This window comes from Copadichromis virginalis, linkage group LG16, assembly GCF_057382275.1.
Source record: "Copadichromis virginalis isolate Kocher_CV1m ecotype Utaka linkage group LG16, C_Virginalis_male_GT1.1, whole genome shotgun sequence".
Lineage (NCBI taxonomy): Eukaryota > Metazoa > Chordata > Actinopteri > Cichliformes > Cichlidae > Copadichromis > Copadichromis virginalis.
The window spans coordinates 14,827,422-14,854,627 of record NC_140633.1 but is presented as its reverse complement, the minus strand read 5'-3'; the positions used below and the strand labels follow the sequence as shown (position 1 = coordinate 14,854,627).

The window sequence follows — 27,206 nt, the reverse complement described above, 5'->3', positions numbered from 1 at the left end:
TCCATTGTTATTTTTTTTCTATTAATATTGTAATGTGTAAACAATTCATACAGAACAAACACCTTTAAGATTATATGACCATATGGCAGCCTAGAGATTTAAGCAGGAACAAAGAAGGCATCTGCAGAGGCCTCTAGCATACTGTGAGGCAGTGTGGACACACATGAATCACTGCTGCACCATTACTGTAGGCCAGCACAAGGAGGAGAGTAACAATGTTAAGCTTTAAAAGTTAGATTGAGCCATGCAGGCAAACACCACCGACAACACGTAGTTTTATAATAATACATGTGAGACTGTGGTATATTACAGTGTTTCAAACTTAAATTTGACGACCTTGCAGCATCATGTCATCCTTCAGTCCCTCATTTGGGGAAAAACAGAACATAACAAAAAAAACCAAACAAACAACAACAACAATAAATAAATACAAACATCCAAATGTATCCCATTAATTTGTAGATTGATTTTAGGTCCACAGAGGAGGGATAGGAAACGCCCAGTCTCTCCTCAGGCTAAGTCCAAAAAGGGGGGGGGAAGAAAAAAAAAAAGTGCTTCTCAGCAAGTAGCTGGTAGTGCTGTGCATGTGGGGGCTGGTGAGTAATGAGGGTGTGTGTGTGTGTGTGTTGCACCGATGAGGTGGGGGTAGGGGGGCAGGTTACTGTACGGAAGTTGTGGTATTCATACTCGTCGACTCCTCGAGGTGACTGTGGAGTGTGGGTGACAGAATGTGTGAGTCCAGGCCTGAGCTACGCAGATGTTGCTAGCCTGCGGTTTTACGACGTGCAGACAGAGCCGGTGTCTTTAATTACTCAACGATCTGCTGTCTGCGTCACTGGATCTTCCCCAAGACTGGACGAGGGCCACTGACACAGCTGACCGCCATACGCAATTAACTACTGAACTGCAGAGGGTGATCAGTCACCCGGCTTAGTAGCGGTAAGCCAAAGTGACCATTTCCTCCACAAGTAAAAGCAGCATTTCATGTTGGATTAGATACTCTACCTTCAAAAAAATAAGGCATATTTATATTTACATCTATAAAAAGAAATAGAAAAATAATCCTTGTACATACATACAAAGATTATTTTTTCTTTTCTTTTTTAATAAATCCTCACTATGACTCATTCTCCTCTTTAATATTTTACTAAGTATGACAACCAAGTAGATTGCTACTAGAAGAAGCAGGGTTACAGTATTAGGTAAAACTCTTATTTATTCTGTGGCCAAATAAATTTGCTCATGATCATCACTGCAAAAATGACGGCACAGTTCATTAAACTACAGAGGTGGGCTTAACAGAGTTTTATCAACCTCTCTGTATGGCAGCGTAGTGAATCATTTAGAGAAAAGCTAAATGTACTTACTGCAGCACAACTCTAGTGGATCAAGACAGTAACGGAATTGTGTTCATGTATTTGTGTGGATGCTGTAAAGCATCCCATCCACCCAGTCCTCCGACTGGGAGGCCTGGGTTCAAATCTTGCTAATGGCAACAATTCTTTCAGTTAACAGTTAAACATTTTTAACTCTTTTCAAAAGAAATTTTATCTTCTTCACCCCTTTTCAGCACAAATCCCAGCTTTTTCAGCTGTTTTCAGAAAAAAAAAACTATTTTCAGCAGAAATTCTGCTCATTCACCTATTTTCAGCAGAATTTTCAGCCTTTTCACCTCTTATCAGCACAAATCTCAGCATCTTTTGCTCATTTTAGCAGAATTGTCAGTTTCTCCATCTCTTTTTTGTGAGAACGAGTTTGGGTCAGTGAGATGAGTAGCCGCCTTGAGGCCAGGAGGGCCAGGTTTGAATCCTGCTCATGGCAACAGTTCACCTCTTTTCAGCAAAGATTTCTACTTCTTCAGCTGTTTTCAGCAGAATTTTCAGTTTCTTCACCACCATACAATTTTTGCAACTTTTCATCTTTTTCAGCTATTTTCAGCAGACAGCTTCAGCGTTACAGCATCCACACAGCATTTTTGCAGGAAATGCAAATTTTTCTCTTGAATTGGTTCTAATAATCTAAATGTGTTTGTGTGTGCATATGTGCGCGTGTACAGTTGGTCTCTCAACATGTGGAAATACCACCAGAGAGGTGAGGTGTGGGTGTGATGACATCATCCACCCAGCAGCTGTGGGGATTCCCAGTCTGTCTTTTCTCCCAACACACTGCATCTCCCTCTGGAAACACACCGGGTGGGTCTTCCCCCACTTATTGTAGCTTAAGCACAGCAAGGTGTGAGGCCTTCGATTCAAGAGTGTAGGCAAGGAAAGGAGACACCTCATTAAATCAACACAGGTTACACATACAGGCCTGATAACTGATGAAACTGCAGCAACAAAACAGAAACTGGGGAGGGAAAAAAAAAAAAAAAAAAAAAAACAACGGGAAAAGATGGCATGCCATACACGCAATGCAACACACGTGCTGCCCACATTTGTGAGAGGGAGTTCAGATTTATGGGGCTCACAGAGGTTGCAAAGCCCTGTTTGGAAATAATGAGAGGAGAGCAAGGAGGGAAAAAAGCAGAGGCCTTAGGTGCGCTCCAGAAGCCACTGGAAGAGGGAGATGCAGTGAGGTTCTTTGCTGGCCTCAAGTGCCTCTTCTCTGGCCTCGGGCTGACTGTGGCTCACATCACAGTAGCGCAGCAGCATGTGCAGCAGCTCACCCACCTTCCACTTCCTCTCTCGAAGCCTCTGGACTACCGCTGGGAGCTGAAAGGACACATTGATTATACAGTCATCTCAAGGCATTTATCTTGTATTGAAAAGACTTCATAATATTAGAAAGAGCAAATGCTTGGCAATGTGAGGGAGGAAGAACTCCCTCTTTTTGTGGAGTGACAGGAAAAAGGAGAGATAGCGAGCAACAAACTGAACAAAACATAACTTACAGGAGAGAGTAAATAAAAGTTAATGAGATGCAATAGTGGCATAAAAACAGAGTGTGAAATGTGGGGATTGAAGGAGAATTGCTGAGCGCAGCATGGGAAGTCCCCAAGCAGCCCAAGCCTACTGCAGCACAACTAAGGGGGATGTTCAGGGTCACCTGAACCACAGTAAGCTGGGTTTGTAGAAAGGGACTCTGTCCTAAATTTAAACTGGAACCTGGTTTCATGGGAGGCCTGACAACTGAAGGCTCTGCCTTCCATTCTACAGGGTGGGCCATTTATATGGATGCACCGTAATAACATGGGAATGGTTGGTGATATTAAAGTCCTGTTTGTGGCACATTAGTATATGTGAGGGGGCAAACTCCTCAAGATGGGTGGTGACCATGGTGGCCATTTAGAAGTCGGCCATCTTGGATACAACTTTTGTTTTTTCAATAGGAAGAGGGCCATGTGACACATCAAACTTATTGGTACTGTCACAAGAAAAACAATGGTGTGCTTGGTTTCAACGTAACGTTATTCTTTCATGAGTTATTTACAAGTTTCTCTTTGTTCACAGCCATTGACATGTTGAAGAGGTTAACACGTGAGGAGCGGATCGAAATTGTGTTGATATCTGGTGAACGCAGTAACCGGGTCATTGCAGCAGATTTCAATGCAAGACACCCTACGAGACCACCCATCTCCCATGCTACAGTTAGCAAACTGCTTGCTAAGTTTCGTGAAACTGGTTCAGTGTTGGATTTGCCAAAATGTGGACGCAAGAAACCTGTCACTAATGAAGAAACATCAGTGGCTGTCCTAGCTTCATTCAGCAAGAGCCCACAGCGTAGCACTCGCTGCATGTCACTGGAGAGTGGCATTAATCGAACATCCCTTCGGCGGATATTAGCTACTCACAAATGGCACCCTTACAAACTCCAGCTACTGCAGCATCTCAACGAGGATGACCCAGATCGGTGCACAGAATTTGCAGAATGGGCAAAAAAAAAAAAAAAAAAAAAAAAAAAAACTGGAACAGGACCCTCAGTTCACGCAGAAGATTTTGTTCAGTGATGAGGCAAACTTTTATGTGAATGGTGAAGTTAACAAACAAAACTACCGCTATTGGTCTGACACTATCCCACATTGGATGGATCCCTCCAAGACTGTTGGAACAACAAAAGTGATGGTTTGGTGTGGTATATGGGGTACAACGATAGTGGGTCCATTCTTCATCAATGGAAACCTCAAGGCCACTGGATATTTGAAATTGCTACATGATGATGCGTTTCCCTCTTTATGCACTGAAGCTGGCACGTTCCCTGAGTTTTTCCAACAAGATGGTGCACCACCACATTATGGGTGCCAGGTCCGAGCATTCCTAGATGAACAGTTTCCTGGAAAGTGGATTGGTCGTCGTGGGCCAGTTGAATGGCCGCCAAGGTCTCCCGATCTGACCCCCTTAGACTTTTATCTTTGGGGTCATCTGAAGGCAATGGTCTATGGTGTGAAGATACGAGATGTGCAGCACCTGAAACTACGGATACTGGATGCCTGTGCTGGCATTTCTCCTGCGGTGTTGCTATCAGAGTGTGAAGAGTGGGAGAAGAGGGTTGCATTGACAATCCAACACAATGGGCATTGAACACATTTTATAAGTGGTCAGAAACTTGCAAATAACTCATGAAAGAATAACGTTACGTTGAAACCAAGCACACCATTGTTTTTCTTGTGACATTACCAATAAGTTTGATGTGTCACATGGCCCTCTTCCTATTGAAAAAACAAAAGTTGTATCCAAGATGGCCGACTTCTAAATGGCCACCATGGTCACCACCCATCTTGAGGAGTTTGCCCCCTCACATATACTAATGTGCCACAAACAGGACTTTAATATCACCCCTAACCCTCACCAACCATTCCCATGTTATTACGGTGTACCCATATAAATGGCCCACCCTGTACTTTCAGAATCTTTAGGATTTCCTTACAAGCTGACTACTGAAGTAGTAGTGAAAGGGTGTTAGTTAATACTTCTTCCTGCCTGGGGAAAAAAGGAACTCAAAAATTTTCTGAATATAACCTAAGCAGAGAGCCGTGCTTCAAAAAACCAAAATAAAACAATAATAATAATAATAATAATAATAATAATAATAATAATAATAATAATAATAGACAGTTAAATTAGAATTGTAAAGGTTTGAAATTAAACATGATGTAATGTAATCATGTTTACTAAAGTAAATGTAATGCCTAAACAGTCATTGTAACACACTCCTGAAACACGAAACTCTTGAATGCTTGTACCGTTCCCAAGTTGAAACACACTTAAGCCCCTTTTCCATTAGTATCTACTCGGATTGACTCTCCACGGCTCACCACGACTCGACTCAGATCGACTGGTTTTCCATTAAAATCGAGTACGATCAATCTGCTGCTCGATCTGTGGCTTTTTGTCAGACTTGTTTCTTTGTAGCGATTTATGTTCTCATGACCCATCGAGTGATGCCAATGACCAGGCCAATCGGTGGCATGCAGTCTGACGATGTCACATTTTAGTATGTGTTGCTTGGAACCCCAGCCGAGAAGGTACTATTTTATTACTTAGTACCAGGTACTATGACCTAATGGAAACCTGAAAACTGTGGCAAGTCAATCAGAGTAGGTACTAATAGAAAAGGGGCTCATTTTAATATGTGTAGGTCACATATCCATATACTGGCGTCATTAGACCAAAATCCATCAAATAAAGCAAAGAGAATCTCATCCCAGTAGCAGATGTTTTGCTGTATTATTATAATATTACAGTGTTAAATGTTTGAGATTGTGCTTTTGTTCAAACACAGGGTTTTTAAATAAGAAAAACAAAAAAAGCAAAAAGAGTAAAATTAGTATATGAACATTGCACATGGCCATATTTAAACATCAGGATCTGTATCACCCCACAATTTTACTGGCTGTGCAGGCTTTGGAAATTGTATAACAATATATACCATTAAGTTTTGTCAGGTAACAGCGATGACTATGACCTTTACTGAAATGCAGAAAACAGGAACAAACTGGTGAAATTACTGGTGATTTTTCCAAAAAAAAAATCTACAGCTCAATCGTCACAGTAGCTGGTGCTTCTCAGCTGTTTGTCTCCATAGCAAAGCACAGTATGGTGGGAACCAGCACAGAACTTTACAGGATTGTTGACCTTCAAAACAGACAATCACGGAAAGAATGACTTCTTTCACTGAAGCGACATGACGTGGTTTAAAAAGAGTTTTAGTGCTGACTAATGAAGACCACAGAGGGAACCTGTTTGTGAGGAATATAGCCACAATCACCTGCTGCAGTTCTCTGTCAGGACTTAGCTGAATCTGAGGGATGTCGGCCATGGAGGCTGCCAGCCACTGTAGCATGCTCCTGAGCTGGGGGTCGAGGGTGACGTGCTTAGGGCCACTCCCAGGATCTCTGACATCTGAGTTTGCTATGACAAGCACAGTCCTGGGAGTTTGCACTTGAGTCCTGTCCACACAGAGTGTCCCTGCAGCACAGAGAAAAAAGATTCACTCAGCCGTCAGCCACACCTTTTCAGTTTTCTAGCGCTCCTTCTTTAGAACACTATGTCCTGATCTGCTCAAACCCAGGTTTCCATAGCACAGCAAACACAATAAGGGGACCCCTTTAAGTGGAGGCAATTGTAGTCTGAGACATACAGAAGGCAGAGTGACTGACTGTGGATGGAGTGCATGCATGAGTATTAGTGTGGCTGAATGTGGGGGTGGTTAAATCCCCAGCAACAACACAGACAGACTAACACAGTCAGCTGGAATCCAACTGTGTCTCGGACAGCAAAGAGCAAGAGCACAAATTTTTTTTTTTTCCATTAGATGTCCCAAAAACTCCAAGTATTAACCTGTAGCACTGCCACAGTCTACTTAAAAACATTAAAGAAAGAAAGATGCTGCAGGCAATAAAACGTGCTTACCACTTGATTCCTCTTTGACCTCAGCCTCCTTGTCCTCTGTATTGTCACTGTTGGATGAGAAACGCCACACAGGTTAGTAAGAAGACAGAACAGGTCGGACACACAAGGATGCATGCAAAGATATAGAAATGGCAATAAGCACACTAAAGCTAATAGCCTTTGACAAAAGCAAAGCACACAAACACTGCAACCAAAGCAATTCTGATCAAAAGACGTCTTAGACACGGTGATGCCGTATATCTTTCCTGAATTCCTGTAAATTGACTTTTCTGATCAGGTGTCTTTTGTCAGTTAATGCGCAGTGACGAAGAGGAGATCTTGATCAGTGTGAAAGTTGATTTTTCCCTTCTGAAAAGCTACTTGATATCCATTCTGTCAATTGTGCAAATATTTGCTGTGTGAGGTGCCAGCAGGTAAACAGTCATTTCACCACTTTATAAGGTTGTTAATCACAGGCCTGTTGACACAGCCCACAGCTACAGACACTCAGGCTCTGCACGTTAGGATATAAGGATATCATTTTCTTTTCAGAAAGGAAAACCGTTTAAGGTGTTTCACTGTTTGAGACTGCAAAGGAGCGACGGCACTGAAAAAGTAGGGAGAGGAGGCGAACTAAGAAGGAGGGCGATAAAGCTATGCACTCAAAATATATATGGGCATCAATGGAGGTGCCTGAACAGTATAAACCTATAGGTGTGGAGTACTTCCTAGTTAGAAAATCTTTGTGTGTCTGTCTACTTGAGGTTTCACTCACACAATGCATGAATCAAACCTTTTTCCCTCCATTTTAACATCTCTTGAATTCTTTAAAAAGAACTAAACCACAAATGTGACTCTGTGAGAAATCTGCCACCTGTTGGTAGCCACAAAACTGCTATTTACTACGCTCCACATCAAGTAACTGTGGGTGTGAGCAACATATATAAAAATAGCTTATTATTAAAACAAAACTATAATGTTAATAAACTGAATTTAAAAAATACTTTTAGTAGTTATATTATTAACAAGTAACTGAATATTAATTAGATCACAAAGAAATTATTAACCAATAATCGTCTTGGGATTTATTACCACTAAAACAGTACGGAAACTTATTAAATATTTTATGAATGCTAGTCATTATATACTGACATTATATTCTGTTACTATAAACATTATTTCTAGACAGAAGAAATTACAATATATTATACATTTTACACCACTGTAAGCTGATGAAAACTACACTAACTAAAATCAAAGTAAAAGCACAATTGCTAATATAAGAACTAATACAAAATACAAATCTGTAAGTCAACCTTGTGCTCTGCTTTAATCAGCAAGACACATCAATGTGGATTCAGAATAGCTTCAAGTTATCCTTTCTTCTTTTTTCTGACCTGTAACACCTTTGTTTAACTAAAAGTTTTGACATGTTTCATATTGGAAAATCTGTTGCACTTTTAATATAATCTTGGAAGCCATCAGCTTTAGTTGATGTTATGACTATCAAAATGCACAAACCTGTGAATATTTATTGCCAGCTCTGATCATGGACTAATAAGGGAATGACAAGATGCAGAGATACTCTGTTCTCAGAGGTCTCAAATATCAAACAGACCGGCTATGTTAATATATCCGGTCAAATAATATCTTATAAAAGGACAACTGAATGTGTTAGCTTTTTAGATTTTCAATACAGCCGTTCAGTGGTAGCACCTAGAGCTGAAATGATACTGGAATTTTCTAAAAGCACATTTTGAGTTGAAGCTGCTAAACAAGCTGAAAGAAAATCCATTCATCAGCCTGAGAAAGGAAGACTAAATAAATGGTTGGTAGTACTGTCAGTTGGGTAGTACATGGCAATACATCTTTGCATTTTTTTCCACACTGCATCAAATTGAAGTTGATTACGTCAATTAAGCATCATGTGGTGGAGGGTGGTTCCTTATTTATTAATTTTTTTTTGCTGGGAGTTTTAGAACCCTATTAGTTATGGTGCTTACTCTTTAAAATACCAGAATAGGGAGGATGGAGTAGGTCTAAGTTTATTAGATTGATCAGTATTGCTGAACTATGAAATATTTTGGGTGCATACTGTATTTTTGTGGGGTTTTTTTGTTGTTTTTTTTAACTTGAGTATGAACTTATACAAAATATTTAAAAAAAAACAGTTTTGTTGATTAAAAAACACTATAGGATTCATATTGGTATCGGCTGATATCCAAATTTATGATATTGGTATCAGACATAAAAAAGTGGTATCGTGCCATCTCTAGTTGCAACAGCTGCAAGACTGATATATGCAGCCACCTCTAAACATCCACCATGTCTACTACCTGTTTAAGATTAGCTTTAGGTTTCCCTTTGTATGACATTTCCAACTATTTTACATATCCTTACAGTTTCATGAATCACTTGCATTCATGAAACGGCAAAACACAAAGTAAGACAGATTGCTACCTCAAAGTTTGGGGAGAGACCCCGCCCTAGTCTAAAAAGGTTGGGTATCTTCGGATTTTGTTCACAAGAAAAAAAAGTATGTGGGGTGTGAGAGAAACAGGTAAACTGGCGCACCAGCCACAGAGCTTTTGATCTACATTTTAACTCTCACTTACAATCATGAGCTCTGGGTGGTCACTGAAAAAATAATGTTAGGAAAGAAGCAAGAAAAATGAGTTTAGGCTTGGCGAAAAGACTGGCTGAGGAGCTTGGACATCCAGAAGGAGCCCAGAGTACTCCCAATGCTTAAGGCAGGTGAGGTGTTTTGGGTATTTGATCAAGGTGCCTTGAGGCTTAACTTAGAGGTTTTCCAGGGACACCCAAGTAGGAGGAGACCACAGGGTATATCTAGAATTCACTAGCTTGGGTCTATCTCGGGATTTTCCAAAAGGAAACCTGCTCTGTGACTAGACTTTAGATAAGTGGGGGGGGAAATGGATGCCCGGTCATAATGCATGCAAGAGACTTAATTTGAAAGTTAATATATTATAGTTTCTAAAACTATGAAATTAAATGAAAAATAACCCTCCACGTTGTTCTTCAGGGACTGGTTGGCTGTTCAGAGGTAATACAACATGGACAAAATAATAACACTACATATTTCCCACAAAGACAAAAAATTGCATGCAAGCAATGCAGAACCAACAAAACTTAGGCAACACATTGCATGCTAAGATTAGCATCAACAAGCATTTGCCATGTCAAGCCTATTAATGTTTAAAGCTCAAGTATGGTCATGTTAGGGGGCTGGTGGTTCCTAGTATGAGACAAAGTATAAATCAGAATATTGTAGAGTGGCAGTTTAAATCATTTTCATATGATGAAGAAAGATTTTCCACTGGTGGATCTATCACATACTTCAGTACTTTGTGGTGCTTTCATAGCAAATTCAGTTCATTCTTTGTCACATTCTAGGTAAACCCCCATGTCTTGTGTGCATTTCTTTTCCAAGGATAGCCATGCCAATCGGGTGCTGACCAACCTGTCAGAGGGGGAGAATGACAAGTGCTCTTCACACGCCTCCCCCTCCAGGCCCAGACTGCTCCAGCTACTGCTATTCCCATTACTGCTGGACACAGAAGGCAGGTAACACACCGCTGTAACACTGACACAGTATGTGGCTAACACAGAGAGCTACCAAAATGCAACAAAAGATCAGGATGTAATAAGCAGTTTCATCACATTTGCTATAAGAGCTTACTGTCATGTATCGTCAACAAACAACACGGAGGTGGATGACCATTTCTGGTAATCCTTTAAATGTCAGGTGAGGTTGAAAAAAAACAGAGGAGGATTCTTCAAATGATGCAGGTTTTTTCCACTGTACACCTCCCTGAATCAGCTTTAATGTTGACTGGGCCCATTTGTTGCTAAAGTCCTGAAATGTGAGATCATTACATTTTTGTTCTCACATAATCTCGTTAATCATGTGGCTTCCAGCGGGACAACCAGCTGGCAACAAAAGCATAACAACATACACTCTCGCTATAATTAGTGAATGATTAGCCTTGCTGGCTGGAACCTGCATACTGTGGCATGCTATAGCCTAACTAAAAGGGAGAGATGTTTCTGATATCTAAAAATACCTCTATTAATCTGCATTACCTCAGCGGCAGGTGTGGTCTGAATGGCATACTGAGAGGTGATTCATCTAGTCAGTCAGCCTGATCTCTGTCTCGCTAAACTCATAAAGGAATTTTCCCCCCGTTATTTCATCTGCTGAGCGGAAATAGTAGCAGCAGGCCTTTGAAATGTCTTATGAATTACACATGGTGGACTTTGTTCCAGTAGAAACAGCACTTGAAGAGAGGTGAGCACTTAAAGACACACCTTTAGAAAATATTATGACACATTAACTTTGCCCTGATGGCCAAAATAACTTAATGCTAACACAATATGCTCTTTTAGCATGTTGGGAACAAACCCATTGTCAGGTTTGCTTCCATAGAGATATCAACCCCTGCCAGAACTGTCAACAGCCCATTTCCCAGAGACTTTATCAGACTCACTCACTTTTTTTTTCTTTTTTAAATTGACACACACAAACATAGGTCATGTCCATCCAAGACAAGAAGACCAAATCGGTCATGCCTACAACTACTTAGAACTTGGTAACATAGACAGTAATCTAAAATACTTATCCTTTAGCCTTCACATATAATGCAACATAAATCAGAGAAAACTTGCACTCTGGCAGTCAAGTTTAAATGATTTTGGAAAAACATACAATCTGCACTGTCTTTGGGAAACCTTACATCTACAATGAACTGCAGAAAACACTCCTAAATGGCTCCAACGGGAGCAAAAAACCCTCCAAAAAAACCCAAAAACATAAAGTGACACAGTATGATCAAAGTATAACCTCAGGCTTTAAATTCTGAACCCAAACCAATTAAGAACAATAGATTACATTCAATGTCTTCTGCTTGGACATTAACAGACTGTCCATTCTGAAACAACTAAATACAGAAACATATGATAGATAACCTGCTGAAAAAAAGGATACTACCTGCTGTGACAAAAGAAATGGTAGCAGCTGTCACAAAAACATGAAAAAACATTTTACTGCATACCCACATGTAGACTGATACTGCATACAAGACATGCAGTATCAGTCTGTACCAAGCAGAGCTGCAACGACTATAAAAATTATTTGACGTGGAATTTTATTGTTAACATTTTCATATGCTAATAAATGTGTTGTAACTGCAATACACTACAGGAAACTGTGGGGGCAGTATTGCCTATATCGTCTGCCAAGACTAGACAATACTGAAGAAGAATGTAGCACAAACAGCAAAACAGGAGGACTGAAGAAAATAGAAACTGAGATTTTAAACATTTTGAAAGCATTCCACAGAAAACAAAGTTCAATGCAGATTGTGCAAACCGGTGCTTTCCTTCCACGACAGCACTAAAACGCCGGCACCCTGGAGCAGTAAGGTCAGTTAGTGTTAGTGCGTCACAGTTGTTGCTCATTCCAGCCTTGTGTAGGCCCACAATCTTGTCCTTGACATCATTGGAAAGCTCTTTAGTCTTGGCCATGGTGCAGAGTTTGGAACATGAAAAATAAATAAGTATTTATGTTCATGTTTGTACAGCAAGGTTTATTTCAGCTTACCTGTCGGAAACTTCTCAGGATGATGCTTGCACCATTTCAGTTTTGTTAGCTAAACAGTGAAATGCAATAATAAACCATTAAAGAGCTCCACTGTCTACTAATTTTTGGGGTTTTTCTCTCCCATATTAATATTAGCATTTATTCTGAGTAGTAAACCTCTTCCATTTAACGTTAGGTAATTAAATGTGGGTTAAATCATATACAAAATAATTGGTACTGAACATTACACCATCTGAGAAATGATGTTTTCAGTGTATCGGCAACCAGCAACAATCAAAGTTCCTAGAATGTGCTGTGCGTCGCATTTTGTCGCGCCTCGTTTACCTTCTATCAAAAAAGGGAATTTTTGACAAAGTCTGGAGACAGACCCTCAGCTTTGAAAAATGGGCTTAAAATGTTCCTTTTTAATGCTTACAGGATCAAGGAACCCTGAACCACCCCTTAGTTATGCTTCTATAGTATCAGACTACTGGGAGATTTCCCATAATACAGTAAGCAGTTTATAAAGCATAATTTGGTCTCTATGAAGTTCTTTTCTGTTTCTCTTTTCTTGATTGCTTCTGCTTGTGGTTCCGCTTATCCTTTACAGGGCCGCAGGGGGGCTGGAGCCTATCCAGCCTATCCTACAACATGCATCACACACAGAAAGACTCCAACCTGATGATGGAATTGAGCTTAGGACATTTTTGCTGTGAGGCAACTGTGCTAACCACTGTGCCACTGGCATATGTTAAAACAGGCACAAATGATCTATTAGTCTGGGATCTGGTGGTGATCATGAGGGTTATTGGGAGCTGCAGAGACTTCTGTGTCATTACACATTCAAGGTATAACAACACACAAAGACAGTTACTGGTAATGTCACCTCAAGGAGCACAAACTGGGTGATTTCAACCATAAAGTCAAAATCTGCATGTCTGCTTTCCAACTAAGCTAATCATGAAACCCACGACACACAGCTATGATCACTTTGTTCTCAGACTTGTTGTGGTTGCTATAGTTGCTAACCCAACCACCAGCTGGTTCTTATGTGACATTAGAGTTCCTATTGTGGGTGTGAATGCAAAACAGGGAAAAAAAAAACAACCAAACCTTTAATTCTCAAGGGGAGCGCCCCCGTATGTAGTTTATTTACTCTCAAGGATTCTTCAGATGTTTTAGTGAAAGTGCCTTAGGTAGGTTTTTTATTGCCACAAACAAAAGTTTGAAGCTAAAAATCATCCATAGGAAAAAATCTTTATATGTTAGTATAACATATATACATATATATATACATATATACACATTTATGGAGTGTAACTAGTAGCTAGCCACTCCATAAATCACAATCTGATTCTTTCTTTCAAATTCTGGTTAAAAAGCTGTGCATAAATAAGTGTATAATAAGGAATGCACTACAAATGTTCTCAGACCCCATTCTAACGTATATTTTAAAGCACCAAGTTGGACTGTGCTCTAGAGGTGATAGATATAAAGTTAGGTGTGTTTACCTGTCGCTGAGGTGGAGGAAGCTGCTGTTATCATCTGGGTGCTCATCTTCAAAGCTCAGGTTAGACCAGCTTCCCAGGCTGTCATCTCCAACACTCAGCTGCTGGGATACAGTGGACTCAGTGGTTTCCCTACCCGAAGCACTAAATACAAAGAAACCAAAGGAGAGAGAAAGAAAAAAAAAGCCTCACTAACAATGCAAATAGTCACATGTCAGTGCAGTAAAACTGGGAAAATAAAACATTAAAATGTTTGTCAAAAGAAGTGAAACAAAGCTGATTATAGGTTACAACACATGTTTATGGCCTGGCCATTGATTAAACGTATGCATGGAATGAATTTCGGGGGAAACAGACACTCTTCCTGATGTGAACTGGGAAGTGTGTACCTGGTAAGGGCAGCCTGGCATATGTTGGACAGGGCTGATGTCATGATCTCAGCAGTGAGGCTCTCGGCGTAGCTGGTGCCATCATGGCCGATCCCGCTGTCAGCATTAAGGCTGGTGTTGCTCAGCTCGCGCTTTGCTGTATCCATTGCCATGGACACCATCTCCTCTGCAAATGCCACCCTGTGGTCCAGGTCGATGTGGATTTTTGGAATCTCCAGACTAGAGAGCACTCTTGCTTGACAGTCTCCTCCCCTTTTCCTCCTCTGCAGCACAGGTTGGTAGTGGTGCCTGCTGTGCTTGCTGCAGTATGGACACTCCTGGACTTGACAGCAACAACATGGCCTCTCCCCCATTGCCCGGACCAGAACTGGGCCCTCAGACAACCTCTGTGTGTGAGTGTGTCTGTCATGGTCTTGGTGCTCCCGTGATGAATGGCCAACTGAAGCCACGCTTATCTTCAGCGTGTCATCCACTATTTTCCTGGCATAATGCTCAATGACTTGCATCACCTTGCTACTGTAACCTTGATCGTAGAGACTCCCTGTGCTGTGGTAGTGCTTGCTCTTACCCTCCTTGGATAACACAGGGCAGGAGAAGGAGTTCCTGATGAGATTCTCTGCCATGTCTTCCAGTTTGGATTTTTTATAAAGACAGGAGTCAGTGAAAGACTTTGGCAGCCGTACAGAGGAGAGATGGAGCTTGCGTGTGACATCACAGGTGATATTATATGCTAAAGATTCAGCAAAGTGGACTAGATCCATGTACTCCCTCTTACTCTGCTCTTCAGAGTCCCTGCAACAACACTGGGTGTTTCTATCCATCTCTGTTCGATCCTTGGCTGATGACGTTTTACTACTACAAGACGATTTCCATTCATCTGGCAGAGACTTAGAGGAACGAAGACGTGCACTAGAGGATCTCTGCTTTATTTTACGACTGGCGTGAGCCAAGCCAAGTTTTATAGAACGATAAGCCAAACGGCTTGCATACTGGTCCAGGACTAACTCCCTACTCCCCCCTTCCTTTTTCAGCACCCTAATGAGGTAGCTGGCATACTCATCTGTCACGCTCTCACAGCTGGGATACTCAGAGGATAGACCAGAGCTGGAGCTAGACACAGTGCTCGAAGCAGAGGTGGAAGACTGGGAGACCGAGGCAATCAGGTCATTGGACCACTGCTCAGCCAGCCTTCCTAACCTCCAGTCTCTGCTCTGATCTGTACCGGGTTGAGAGTGATGTCTGTGGTGGTAATGCAAACATTCGGAGCTAGATCTGTCCCAGCTTCTTCTTCTGAGAGCTCTGTGATACGGGCACTGCTGTCCAGAGCTCACCATCCTCTTCACATCACTAATTACCTCTCCCGCCACTTCTCCTGCATACACCCACAATGAGTTGAGGGTCTGCTCTGAAAACTGAGCCACACTGTCTCTCCTCTTCTCACTGCCCTGGTTCATCTCTCCCTGCTCCTCTTCCGCCCCTCCTAGGGTGTCCATCTCTGTTGCCATCGAGACTATGTGGCACGCCAACCGCTCAGCATAGTGGAGAGCTTCCTTGTTGGACATTACACGAGCGCACATCGGGCTGGGTGTGTGTCGGCCGCCCCCTCTCTCTGAACATGTGTTAATGACTCCAACACCGCCTTCTTCTGCCGGTTCTTCCTCCTCTTCTTCCTCATTTCCATCAGCCTCCTCAGAGAGAGATCTCATCAGTTTGAGCATAAACTCTGCCTTGTCTGCATCTGGGATGGTGTCTTTTGGTCCCGGGCCCAGCTCAGGCTGATAGTGAGGGGTTGGAGGTGGTGTTGCAGGGGAAAATTCTTTAGCCAGCTTGCTTTTCAGCTTTTTGGAGAACTGCTTTATCTGTCTCTCCTTGGACACCTCACTGGGCTGCTGGGGGGTGGACGGAGGAGTACCAGGAGTCGCAGCAGACTTCTGTCCAGAGTTTGGAGCTGAATCATCCACAGTAGCGGATATCCTCCTTTGTCCACCCGTCTCATTACCCGGCACTTCCAAAGTATTCATCATCACAGGATGTGTTTCAGACACACCCCTGGTCCTGGGGCCTCGCTCACATCGGTAACTCCCCTGGTTTAGAGTGCCTGTCTGAAAGGAAATGGGAGGATTATTTTCTTGTCCCATAGGGCCACCTAGCCTAACATGCCCAGAATCTGTATAGTCATATCTAAAACTTTCCCTGACAACTCCTTGCTTTGAAGGGGAATCCAGAGCATCGTAAGAGTCCCTGCGGCTCCTGATTGTCTTTGTGAGGAAGTCAGCACAGTCGCCCAAACCCTTCTTCATTTTAGAGGCAGTTATTAGCTCACAAGCCTCAGTTACTATCATATCCACCATGTTGCCAGAGAAGTTTTGGAATGAAGACTGTTTTTGGGAGGGCTCTCCTGCTGGTAGAGAGGTCTGAGTTCCATGACTGTAAAGGGCCGTTAGTGGAGACGTGGCATTGTCAGAGGATGACACAGTTGATCTTTTGGGGCTGGTCGGTGGGGTATGTGACAAGCTAGACCTCTGCTGAGTGGTCTCCTCGGAATCCTGGAGGTTGGAGAGGGCGTGCCCTGCTTGGGGCACAGGAATACAGCTGGCCATTCCTGATACAGTGAACAGGGCTTTCTTCACAGTACAAGAAGCATCCTCCGCTGGGACCGCTACACTTAAAACCTGCTGGTTAGCAAAGGTGCTGCAGGTATGAGTGCAGGTGTTATCTGCACTGACATAACAGATGTTGTCCACAGACACACTTATAGCTGCTTGGCTTGTGAAGGCAACATCTGCCTGAGAGAGCTCTATGAAGGCCTCCTGGATGACAGACTCAGAAAGGTCTGAAGCATAGGAGGACACCACCACCTCCTCCTCTTCTTCCTCTTGCCCATGGCCAAAAGACCAATCACTTGGGGTGAGAGGCGTTGAGGGGTGGGAGAACTGACATACTTCCATTATACCTTCAAAAACAAGCTCTTCAGCCAGATCAGCAGCAAAACGTGATACAGTGCTGTGGAAAATCTGCTTCTTCACAGTCAGGAACTCTTTGAGCGCTGCGGACACGGCCTCTCCAACCAGGAAAGTGGCCAGCCCGTTGATTGCCCGCTCCTTCAGTACATATGCACGTCGCATGCCAATCTCATGGAAGGCCATTTGAAATACTGAGGAGGTAAGTCGAGCAGCTAGGTGGCACAAGGTGGTGGTGCAGGAGGACACCCCTTTTTGGAGGTCTCGCAAAGCGCTGCCCAAGCTCATTTCCACAAGGTCACTGGCAAACCTCTGAATACCATCTTTCAGAGACTGGGATTTCTTCTGCAGCTTGGCCACCGTCACAGTCTCCTGTATTTCTGAGAGTTTCATCAGGTATCCTGAAGGGTTCTTAAATTCCTTGTGGCAGACACAGGAGAGATTCTTGTTGTCACTGATGTCGACAGCAGACTGGTAGCCACAGACAGATCCGAGAATTTCTTTGGACAGACTGCTAGCAAAGTCTGAGTAGGTCTTATACAAAGAACAGAGATCCTGAGGTTTACGTAGCTCAGAGTCATCTTGTCCATCTGCCTCTGTATTCCAGAAGTATTCCAGTGGCCCGCTGGAGTCCACCAGGGGACTGAAGGCAGAGGAGCTCAAAGGACTGAAGAGGGGACCACCGTTCTCCTCAGAGGGAGTCTGTACAGGCCGAGGGGAATCCGGCACCTCAGAGGGAATTGAGTAAGGAGAGCCTGGTTTCAGGGGCGTGGGTTTTTTCACATTGGCTGGGAGAGTGGGCTGATCAAAGCGGTGAGGATTCATTCCCTTGGTTGAGCAGCCCCTAGAAACATATTTTAAAGATGATGTACTTATGCCAGATTCATCAGCCTCTTTCTGTGCTGCTGGGACACTAATCGCATCCAGAGGCAGAGTAAGAGTACAGCTCTCAGAGTTGAGCTCATCCAGATCATCAAACTGGTCAAAGCTGTCAAAAAACTCACTAACTTCGGAATCTGAGTCTTCAACTCGCTCTCTGGGCCCCCCTGGCACTTGAGGAATGTCCAGTTTGGCCAGCAGGCTCTTCTGGTAGCCCACTTCATCCAGGAAAATGATAGGGCTGGGGCTGGAACAGTCTGACTCTTCTGATTCACTGACATGAATCAAAGGTGAGGGGAGACGAGCTCCAGGACTGCAGTAAGTCCACTGGGATTCCACACCCGATGACCTCTGCACTGTGACAGATACGTCAGGACCAGATCTGTGTTTGGCTGAATACTTCTTCGAAGACGAGCTTATGATAACGCGGGAGCCTGATAATTCCTTTTTTCTCTTGTGGGCTGGGACTGTCTGTGAAGCCACATCACGCCTTTTAAAATGACTAAATGGAGCTGCAGCTGTGGAGATGGACATGAAGGAGAAAGAGGAGAAAAGTGGTTAGATGCAACAATTGCAAAGAGGGGATTATAAGATGATTTTCCACAGTGCTCATGGCACTGTGGAAAAATAACAGACAAGTAAAACTAGTAAATAGCTAATTAGTGCCATCTAGCAGTGAACTGAAACCATTTACATTCTAGAGACGTTTTAATTAAAGTTTGCACAGATTATGATAGCATAGTGCTGCGGATGGAAAAAATACATATTACATTATTCTTGTAAGATTCTAATTGTTTCACATTAAATCACAATATTAATAATTCTATGTAAGTCTTCCCATAGGGCTAGATGTGTTGAGAATGTAGAAAAAATGATAACTATGACCTTGAGCACAATTTGGCTGAAGACCTATTAAGTAATCACTGTCTATATGTTTGATTAATTTCCGACCAATGCTGAATGAGAGGCAGGGTACGCCCTGGACAGGTCACCACTCTGTCGCAGGACTAATCCGGAGAGAAAGACAACCTTCCACACTTACATTCACACCTCTGGCTGATTTGAACCCTACATTTCAAAACAATATGCAAAATAACAAATAATCTACTCTTAGGCTGTATTATCAAAAATGAAATATCTGCCACGGGACTAGAGTTTTTAAACAGACTGTGTTTTACATTTTGCTGTATAATGTCACTTTTTTCCTCCAAAGTTTGAGGGCAAAAATCTTCAAGTATTTTCAGATTTGAGTATTTTCAAGTATTCAACTGTCCTGCCAGTCTCAGTCTGTGTGTGCGCGCGCGGACGTGTGTGTGTGTGTGTGTGTGTGTGTGTGTGTCAGGCCTGCTAATCTCTGCCTGCTGCGAAAGTCCTTCTCAGAGGAGAGCCGACCACAGAAGCAGAAATACTTGCAAAAGAGCTTTTATTCCCCCTCAAAAACCAAACAAGGTTCCAAAAAGCAGACACGGGTCCTTGTTTGGTCACACTTTTTTGGGGGGGGCATCTTTGCTCTCTTCTCTCCTCTTCCCCGTACTAAGCGCAACTATGGAGTTTTTTACCAGTTGGTGCTACTTGGAAAATATAGGAATGTCTATATTATACATGAAATTACAAGTGGTATACCACCAAGCATTATGAGAGCATTAAAATAAAAAGAAATCCTTTTCTGCACATGACTCAAAAACCAGAGGCCACTAAATGCCAATAAGCATTGGCTGCTAAACCTACAGGTATTGTCTGCTGTGTCGTCCTCCTCCAGATGTTCTAGAGCTGTGACAAAGTCATCCTCGATTGATGAGACCGACTGGTTGGTGTCGTCTTCGTCTGGCTGGTTGGGCTCAGCTGCGCCCCTCTGAAGAGCCTGAAGCTCCAGCGTATAGCGGAGACCTGCCATGTAGCACCCCAGCAGGCCCACCAAAGTTGGAACACTGGCTTGAGGGTAAACGTTGGTGCTGGAACTATTCCTCAGAACACACACTGTCTTTAACCAATACTGGAGGAAGAGGAAAATGGCATGAGAAAGGGGAATAAGGGGGAAATGAGAATTGCTGACAGCATGGTTTGGCTGGTGATTTTTCAGCTCATTTGAAGAAAATCATTTTTACCCAGCAAGCAGACAGACAGTCAAAGCAATCACTTTTGTAAATTAAATTCACATGGGCATTTTTTTTTTTATCTCACAGGAGGAGGGAGATGGCTGGAAGTATATTGTTATGTCTGTGTCCTGATTGCAAATTGATGCATATGCAGAACGCAAAAATCCTTTAGTGCTAGCCCACTCTTTAATTCACAAAGCTGGGGCGAGAGAGCCACAGAATGAGCTGCAGGGTCTGTGTGAACCCAAACATGGCACACAGGAACAGGAAAGTGGCGGCTGCAAAAGCAACTTCTCTGTCAGCCTATCCCACACCTGTGTTTCTTTGGAAGCGTGAGAGAGACTCATACATCTGCTTACATAGCCCTCATGTGGGAAAACTTTTAATCAACAACTGCTAGAACTGGATTAGCGGTTGTTAAAAATACATCTTCTTAAAATTAAACATTTACTGTGTTTGGACATGTTTCAAGTATCATTAACCCTACACATATAAATTCAGATCCCAACACATCCCGAGGACAGCAAAAGGAATGCAGCTAAGCTGGGGTCTGAATAAGCATAGTGAAGCATTGCAGTACTCTTTTAGTCAATACATTTTTAAAGACCAGAATGAGAGGCTAAAACAAAAATTTTATGCATTTAAAAAGATACAACACCAGAATGTTAAACAAGAGAAAGTGTCTGTCGTCAGTTTAGAGAGCTCCTTTTCTAATCGACTGTACTTACTAGGATAGGCAGTAAGTGCTGTACACTTACCCACTCTTATTTCCTGCTATTCTCTCCAATCACTTCTGCTTTGTTTGACATGCTGACAAAACAAATTAATTTAACACAAAAACGGTCGTTTATATACCTGAGGTCCGGCATCCTTGTGCTCTGGCAGCCTGCGAGAGTCTTTGAGCAGCAGGACTTCATCGTTCTTAATGCTGTGGACGTGGAGGGACCTGAGAAGCTCACACAGCCCCCCTGACAGAGAAGACAGAGCCTGGTGGACAAGAACACTCAGAATCACCCCAGTTTGAAGGCCAAAGTGGTAACTAAAAGACCAGGATAGAACTCAGAGATTTAGTTTTTGAGTTTTGTGTCCTCTACCATCAAAGTATGACCTACTGTCCATAACTAACATGTTGTACCTGCTGGGTGACATCTTCTCCTTCACTTACATCAGGCAGACACACAAAGTGAATCTGAAAAAGCACAGCTGATGGTCAATATTGATGTGTCATGTGTTTAAACATGGCTGAGCTTCACTGGTGCGTTTGTGTGACATACCTCTGTCAGCCTGGTGGCGTCTCTTGCTGGCAGCTCTAAACCAATGCCACAGAGCTCCTTTTTATTCCTGAAGAGGCTCTTCACATTCTGCGCCCCACTGTCTCGCACAGTCTGCAAACAGACATGCAGCTTTTTTTTTGTTTGTTTGTTTTAAATAGAAGTACACACTGGCCTACAGCCTCAGTGAGTATACTTTTATTCATCTCTGCACCGTGCACCGAGGAATGCAAAAAAGGAACTTGACTGTGTGCATCTGCCTTCTCGTACACGCGCAGATCCTAAGCAATCCCATTATTTTAAAATGCCTGATAAGGTTCTACAGGACTGTGCATTTTCAAATGAAAATGAATTAACTGCATTAGAAACTACAATGAAAATCAAGCGGGGATAAGAGAGGAAATTAAATATCTTTGCAACAAAATTCTTTTAAAAAGCGCAACATATAGTTACTGAGTTTTGTACTGAAATCCAGTGGAGTCTACATAGCATTGTTGTTTGTATTTATACTTGTGTCTTCATTCCTCAACCATCACACCGACTTGAAGCTAAGAAAAAGTGAACACTTACCAAGCAGGCATCTTACTGGCAGTGATCTCCAAGGCCAGGAGGCAAAACTTTTACTAGTAACATTAAAGCAGTTCATTTATTCATTACTTAATAGACTACTAAGCAGCTGAATCTTTAAGTATATCATGTAATTTCTTAGTAGATGTATATATTAATAATCTTAATCCTCAGCATACTTAAAAAACAAAACTTTAAATACATTTTAGTGGAATAAATACTGTGCCATGCTGACTCCTCCCAGCTGTCATAGAACAAGAGGCAGGGTATGCTCTGGAGAGGTCGGCAGACTGTTGGGGGGCCAAAACTTACGCGGCTGACAACTGTTCACACTTACAATCACACACAGGAATCATCAATTAGTCTTTGAACTGTGAAAGAGAGTTGCAATGTTTGAAAGGTCATAGCCTTCATCAAACTCCTTTAATGTGCAACTAATTCTTGACTGCAAGAAAAACAACTTGATAGCGGCAAGTCAGCTGGTTTGGTTCACAGGTGAACTCAGCACTGTGAAACTCCCAGTGGGCCAGTGGCTGGCCCACCAACTTGTTCACCATACCTTTCTGCTAGTCCTTAGCCACTGGGCAATTCAATAGGTGGAGCCCTGAGTGTACTGCACATGTGTGCAAAATTAAATGCAAATACATCCTGACAGACAGACCTCTTTCCGCACTGAGGATCTGGACCTGATTGGGACTCCTCGAATACGGGCACAGGCATCCATAGTGACAGCTAGCTGTACGTGGCTGGTTGGCCGGCTGGCCTTTCACCTGTAAGGAGTAAGAAAAGTGGATAAAAAATATGTTAAAGTGTGAAGTTCAACTTCTTTAACGACTTCTATTGTCACTTTGAATACCACAGCTAAGTCTTTTTCTATTTTAATCTACAATCCTCTGCAAGTAAAAGAGAGCAGCTCAGTGTGATCTCTCTGGTGCGCTTACATTCCACTCCACTTTCCCACCCCCCTGACCACAGCAACAATCACATGACAAAGCAATGACAGTCTCAGTGTTATTAGCAAGAAGCTATGTCCCTATCTAGTGTTGCACATAAATACAGATGCCAAAATAAGAAGCATGATGCAACAAAGTCAGTGGGCTGTGAAGATGATAGTTCCACTAACATGAATCAAGTGCCTCAAAGCAGGACTTACCTAGACTTACCCTGCTTGTGAAGCTAAGCTATTGTATTGTACTGGCAATGCTTCTTTTCTTTCTCTTTGCTATTCTTTAAACAGCCAGGCCTGCATCAAAGATCAAACAGCAAGGCAAAAGAACAGAGGGGTGTATGCGCTTAGAGCAGGACGACCACATTTGGTAAGCAGCATGAGAGCGCGAGTGATGGAAGCAAAATATTTACAGTGTACAAGAAGGAAAAGTTTCCCAAGAAATCCAAGCCTCTCCTTTGAGGTACGGGCCAAAGTGGCTAGTTGAGTCTAGACGCAGGCAGGCGGTCCTACTGATCAGCCCATCCTGCATCCTGAGAACCAGAGGGGTAGAGTGCATGCCACAGGCTTCCTCTGGTGATCCAGGACCTCCTAGCTTCACAGCTACTGCTGCCTAAAAATCAACTATGCAGCACACCCCACTTCACTCACAACAAAAGCAGCCACAGTGATGTATATTATGGCGGTGACTAATTTGCATAAGTAGATTGTTAATCTGTTTATGTTTCATGTTTAGCTCACAGACTTGTCATTCAGTGGTACAGTTTGTGAGAATCGACTCAGGAGGCCTACATCACCACCTTATGCAACCAGCGTGGTCACATAATGCGAAATGGATTCAGCATTAGTCATGTTACAGGAAAAACTACAATTAAGGGTAACTAAGTTTAGGCTTACACAAATCCTCCAGGGCTGATTCATAAAAGTCAATTATCAATGTTTGGACAAAACAAAAAACAAAAATTATGAAGCTAAGTCAAGCCAGCGAGAGGATTGTCTGGTGGGGGGAGCTGATGATCTAAAATGGGTGGCAGGGGGGAAACCCCCCCCCAAAAAAAACAAAGCCAACCTGTGGAGGGCTATGTAGGGATCTGGTTGTGGGCCAAATTCTGAGGGTGAGTGTGGGTGGCCGGAAGGGTGGATAAACAGAGACAGGGAGAGAAGAAAACTCACAGCTCACTGTGAGATCTGACACCAGCTTCTACTGAGGCACAGGTACCACTATGGTTAGAGATAAACTGACTTTTTGTTCTCCAATATCTGTCATTATTGCAAAAAGACAATCACGTGGAGGCCAGTACATTTCAGACATGGCAGCTGCAGAACAAATATGTGCAACTCTGACCACAGAGTTATTTTATAGACAAAATAACACATTTGCCATTTTCTATGTAAAATTTCTTTTCAACAAAATGATAACTTGATCTGCATGTTAACTGCTATTCGAACCATTTACATGTAAACATTTCGCATAACATGACTTGTTGGCATTGACAACTCCCCCTGAACACTGCATGCTTGTCGTCTTTATGGATGAATAAATGCCTGTAAACACTGCTAGATTTTTAATAGACGTAAAAAAGCATTGGGGTGCTTTGGAGGAAGAAAGCTGGCTAATTTACAGTTCGCGGGGCTGGTACCCCCCGCAGCAGCAGGCCGCAGAAGAGCCACACACCGTGGATGCTGAGGCTGATTCACGACTACTCAGGCTCTGTGAAATCATGGCCAGAACACACAAACGCCTAACCAGCTAGCTAGCAAAGGCACATTATACATAGACATACAGAGTACACAACAAACCTTGGGCACACTTAAAAAGACTGTCGACCACAGCAAAATAAACCTCTTTGTTAGTTGACAGGCTGTCAATCACTATGTTAGCAGCAGAACCAGGCCGCGGTCCGCTCGGTCTGTTGTCACCTTAACGTTGCCAGCTAGCACCTAGCCACCAAGCTAATGACAGCGCTACGACACATCCAGATAAACCGGCAGCAGTTTGTGGTCATTTTTCGTTTAGCATATACGTCGCAATTGCTATTAGTAAGTCATTTTTACCTCTTCGCTCAGTGTCGGACTCCAGCAGCGCTGACGGTAGCCGCTGTGTTTGATGCGCGATTCGTAAACGATTCACCCGTTTGGAACTCTTCCGACCACAAAATGAAAACGTGAACTTTCAAGTCACACTGAGCACAGCAGTGTTTAGGACCTCTGTGATTAAATACCATAACTATGTCAATTCTTCCCAATCGCCAAAACACAGCCCAAAAGTCACCGGGAGGAGTTCAGGCAAATTACAGATTAATTTAGACAGCTCCTAAACCTGACTCGAAATCCCCATCTACTGCGTGCTGCCGTTCTTCCCATGAAAACAAGAATGAGGCATAATCAATCGCACACCGAAAAAAAATATATGTGTCGCACTGCCGCTGAAGACAGAACAATGAAAACACAGGCGCGCACACACACACATACACTGAGTATTATTTAAAAACAATAACAATAAAATGCATCATCATAGCAAACCGATTTTGACATATACCTGGCATAGATATATATTGCCTTCTTGTTTGACCACCCACCCTTCATCGTTCTGGATACCTTTACTTATCATGTGAACATCAACACCAATAATATAGCTGGACAGTCTTTCTGTTGGTTTTAGCTTCTTGGGATAAAAATAAATATCAGGAGGAATTTTAAGCAGAAAAGTAGAAGTGAGCTACAGCAATACTACAAAGAGAGAATATCTCAGTAAAGAAAAGTCTAATCATAAGAGTGGATGCGGAAGGAAATGCTCGGGGGTCTGGTCGTATAAAATAGTTCTCTAAATGCCACAAAAGTCTGAAGTCACAATGTAGCTATTCTTTTGTTTGACACGAGTGATTAATCTCACAGCACAACAGAGAAACTGTAAAGTGTAAATTCCCAAAACATATTAGCAAAAATTAGCTTCACTTGGAAAGGTTTGGGGTGTTAACAGGTGGAATTCTAGGCCCACCGGCTGTGTTATGTTGAGATACTGTGGGCTTACAGCAAACAGACCTGCTAACCTGTTGCTACAGTCATCATCATCTCAAGCTAAGGTTGCTTTGATAGCAAACATCAACTCATCTGTGTTTGTCATCTACCACACACAGGTCGGGTCAGAGCACAACAGTAACATGGTTTGCAAACCATTAAGTAGTAGTTTAGGAACTGTGGGCAGGAGCTAAATTCTGCTGGAAAAAGAAATGGACGTCTCCATGAAGCTTGTCAGTAGATAGCATCATGAAGTTCCCTTCCTGGTAAACAGCAGCACTGACTTTGGACCAAAAGCAGCAACAACAGCTGCTGACCCCCCAAATTAGCATGTGGAAACTTCACACTGGACTTCAAACACTCTCCACTGTTCCTCTTTCCTTCCTGACTCTTGGATGCTGATTTCTAAATGAAATGCAACATTTACTTTCATCTGAAAAGTGGACTAGGACCAGAGTGCAACAGTGTGGTTCTTTTTTTTTTCTTAGCCCAGGAAAGATGCTTATAATGTCTCCAGTTATATTGTGATATTAGGAATGTAACAACCGAAGGTTTTACTCCTGGTCATCCCAGTTGCTTGTGCGCCTTTTACTACCACACTTTTCACTTCCAACGAGGAAAATTGATTAATACAGCTCTCTGCAAACAGGCAACTTTTTTAGCAGTGATGTTCTGCAGCCCTGTTGATGATCATCTGGATAACCACAACTGGTCTTCCCCATGACTGTGGTTGTGTGTACTGACCTACAATAAGAGATGTATTGTAGTCATACTATTTGAACAGTAATTTATTCAAACTCTGATATGATTGATATGATTTTATTTGCTTTATTTTCTGTACTGCAGGTCACAATTATCAAAATGAAAATAGAAAATGTCTTTGTAGGCATTGTTGTTTGTATGTGCCTGGATATATTCAAATTTACCCCTTTTAAATTTTCTGTGGCACACCTGTATACTGTTCCAGTGTTGGATGCTCCTGTTAAACGCAACCAACGTTTCAAATAATGAGTGTAGTGTATGTGCAAGTAATCCATTTGAGATAAATGTTCAGGTTTCAGACTGGACTCAAAACTTCAGTCACTTTTTTCTTCTATTGTTGAGAACTTGACTGATTTAAGCTGAATAGTATTATCAGCAGACATG

At 42.5% G+C, this 27,206-nt stretch overlaps 1 protein-coding gene across 5 annotated transcripts; it reads right to left on the bottom strand.

Annotated features, from left to right (window-relative positions):
- Window positions 1–266: 266 nt before the first annotated feature.
- On the bottom strand, window positions 267–25,398 carry akap11 (A kinase (PRKA) anchor protein 11). Of its 5 annotated transcripts, none has more exons than XM_085435512.1 (12): window positions 25,098–25,397; window positions 22,758–22,866; window positions 21,533–21,643; window positions 21,394–21,447; window positions 21,114–21,245; window positions 19,891–20,155; window positions 14,324–18,680; window positions 13,938–14,078; window positions 10,309–10,395; window positions 6,849–6,895; window positions 6,205–6,404; window positions 267–2,711 (listed from the first exon to the last, which is right to left on the bottom strand). In XM_085435512.1, the coding sequence occupies exons 2-12, from the start codon at window positions 22,818–22,820 to the stop codon at window positions 2,532–2,534; spliced, it is 5,637 nt and encodes a 1,878-aa protein (XP_085291638.1). In that variant the 5' UTR covers window positions 22,821–22,866; window positions 25,098–25,397; the 3' UTR covers window positions 267–2,531. The 5 variants fall into 5 exon arrangements, with proteins under 5 accessions (XP_085291638.1, XP_085291640.1, XP_085291639.1 ...); XM_085435514.1 differs by having other exon boundaries at window positions 10,309–10,392; XM_085435513.1 differs by lacking the exon at window positions 25,098–25,397 and adding an exon at window positions 24,843–24,970.
- Window positions 25,399–27,206: the final 1,808 nt, after the last annotated feature.

Coding starts and splice junctions, on each gene's coding strand:
- akap11 (XM_085435512.1), bottom strand. CDS start 22,820: ATGGATGCCTGTGCCCGTATTCGAGGAGTCCCAATCAGGTCCAGATCC. Junction 21,448..21,532: donor ACGCCACCAGGCTGACAGAG/GTATGTCACACA, acceptor GTGCTTTTTCAG/ATTCACTTTGTGTGTCTGCC. Junction 6,896..10,308: donor TCATTCTCCCCCTCTGACAG/GTTGGTCAGCAC, acceptor CTCATCCAACAG/TGACAATACAGAGGACAAGG.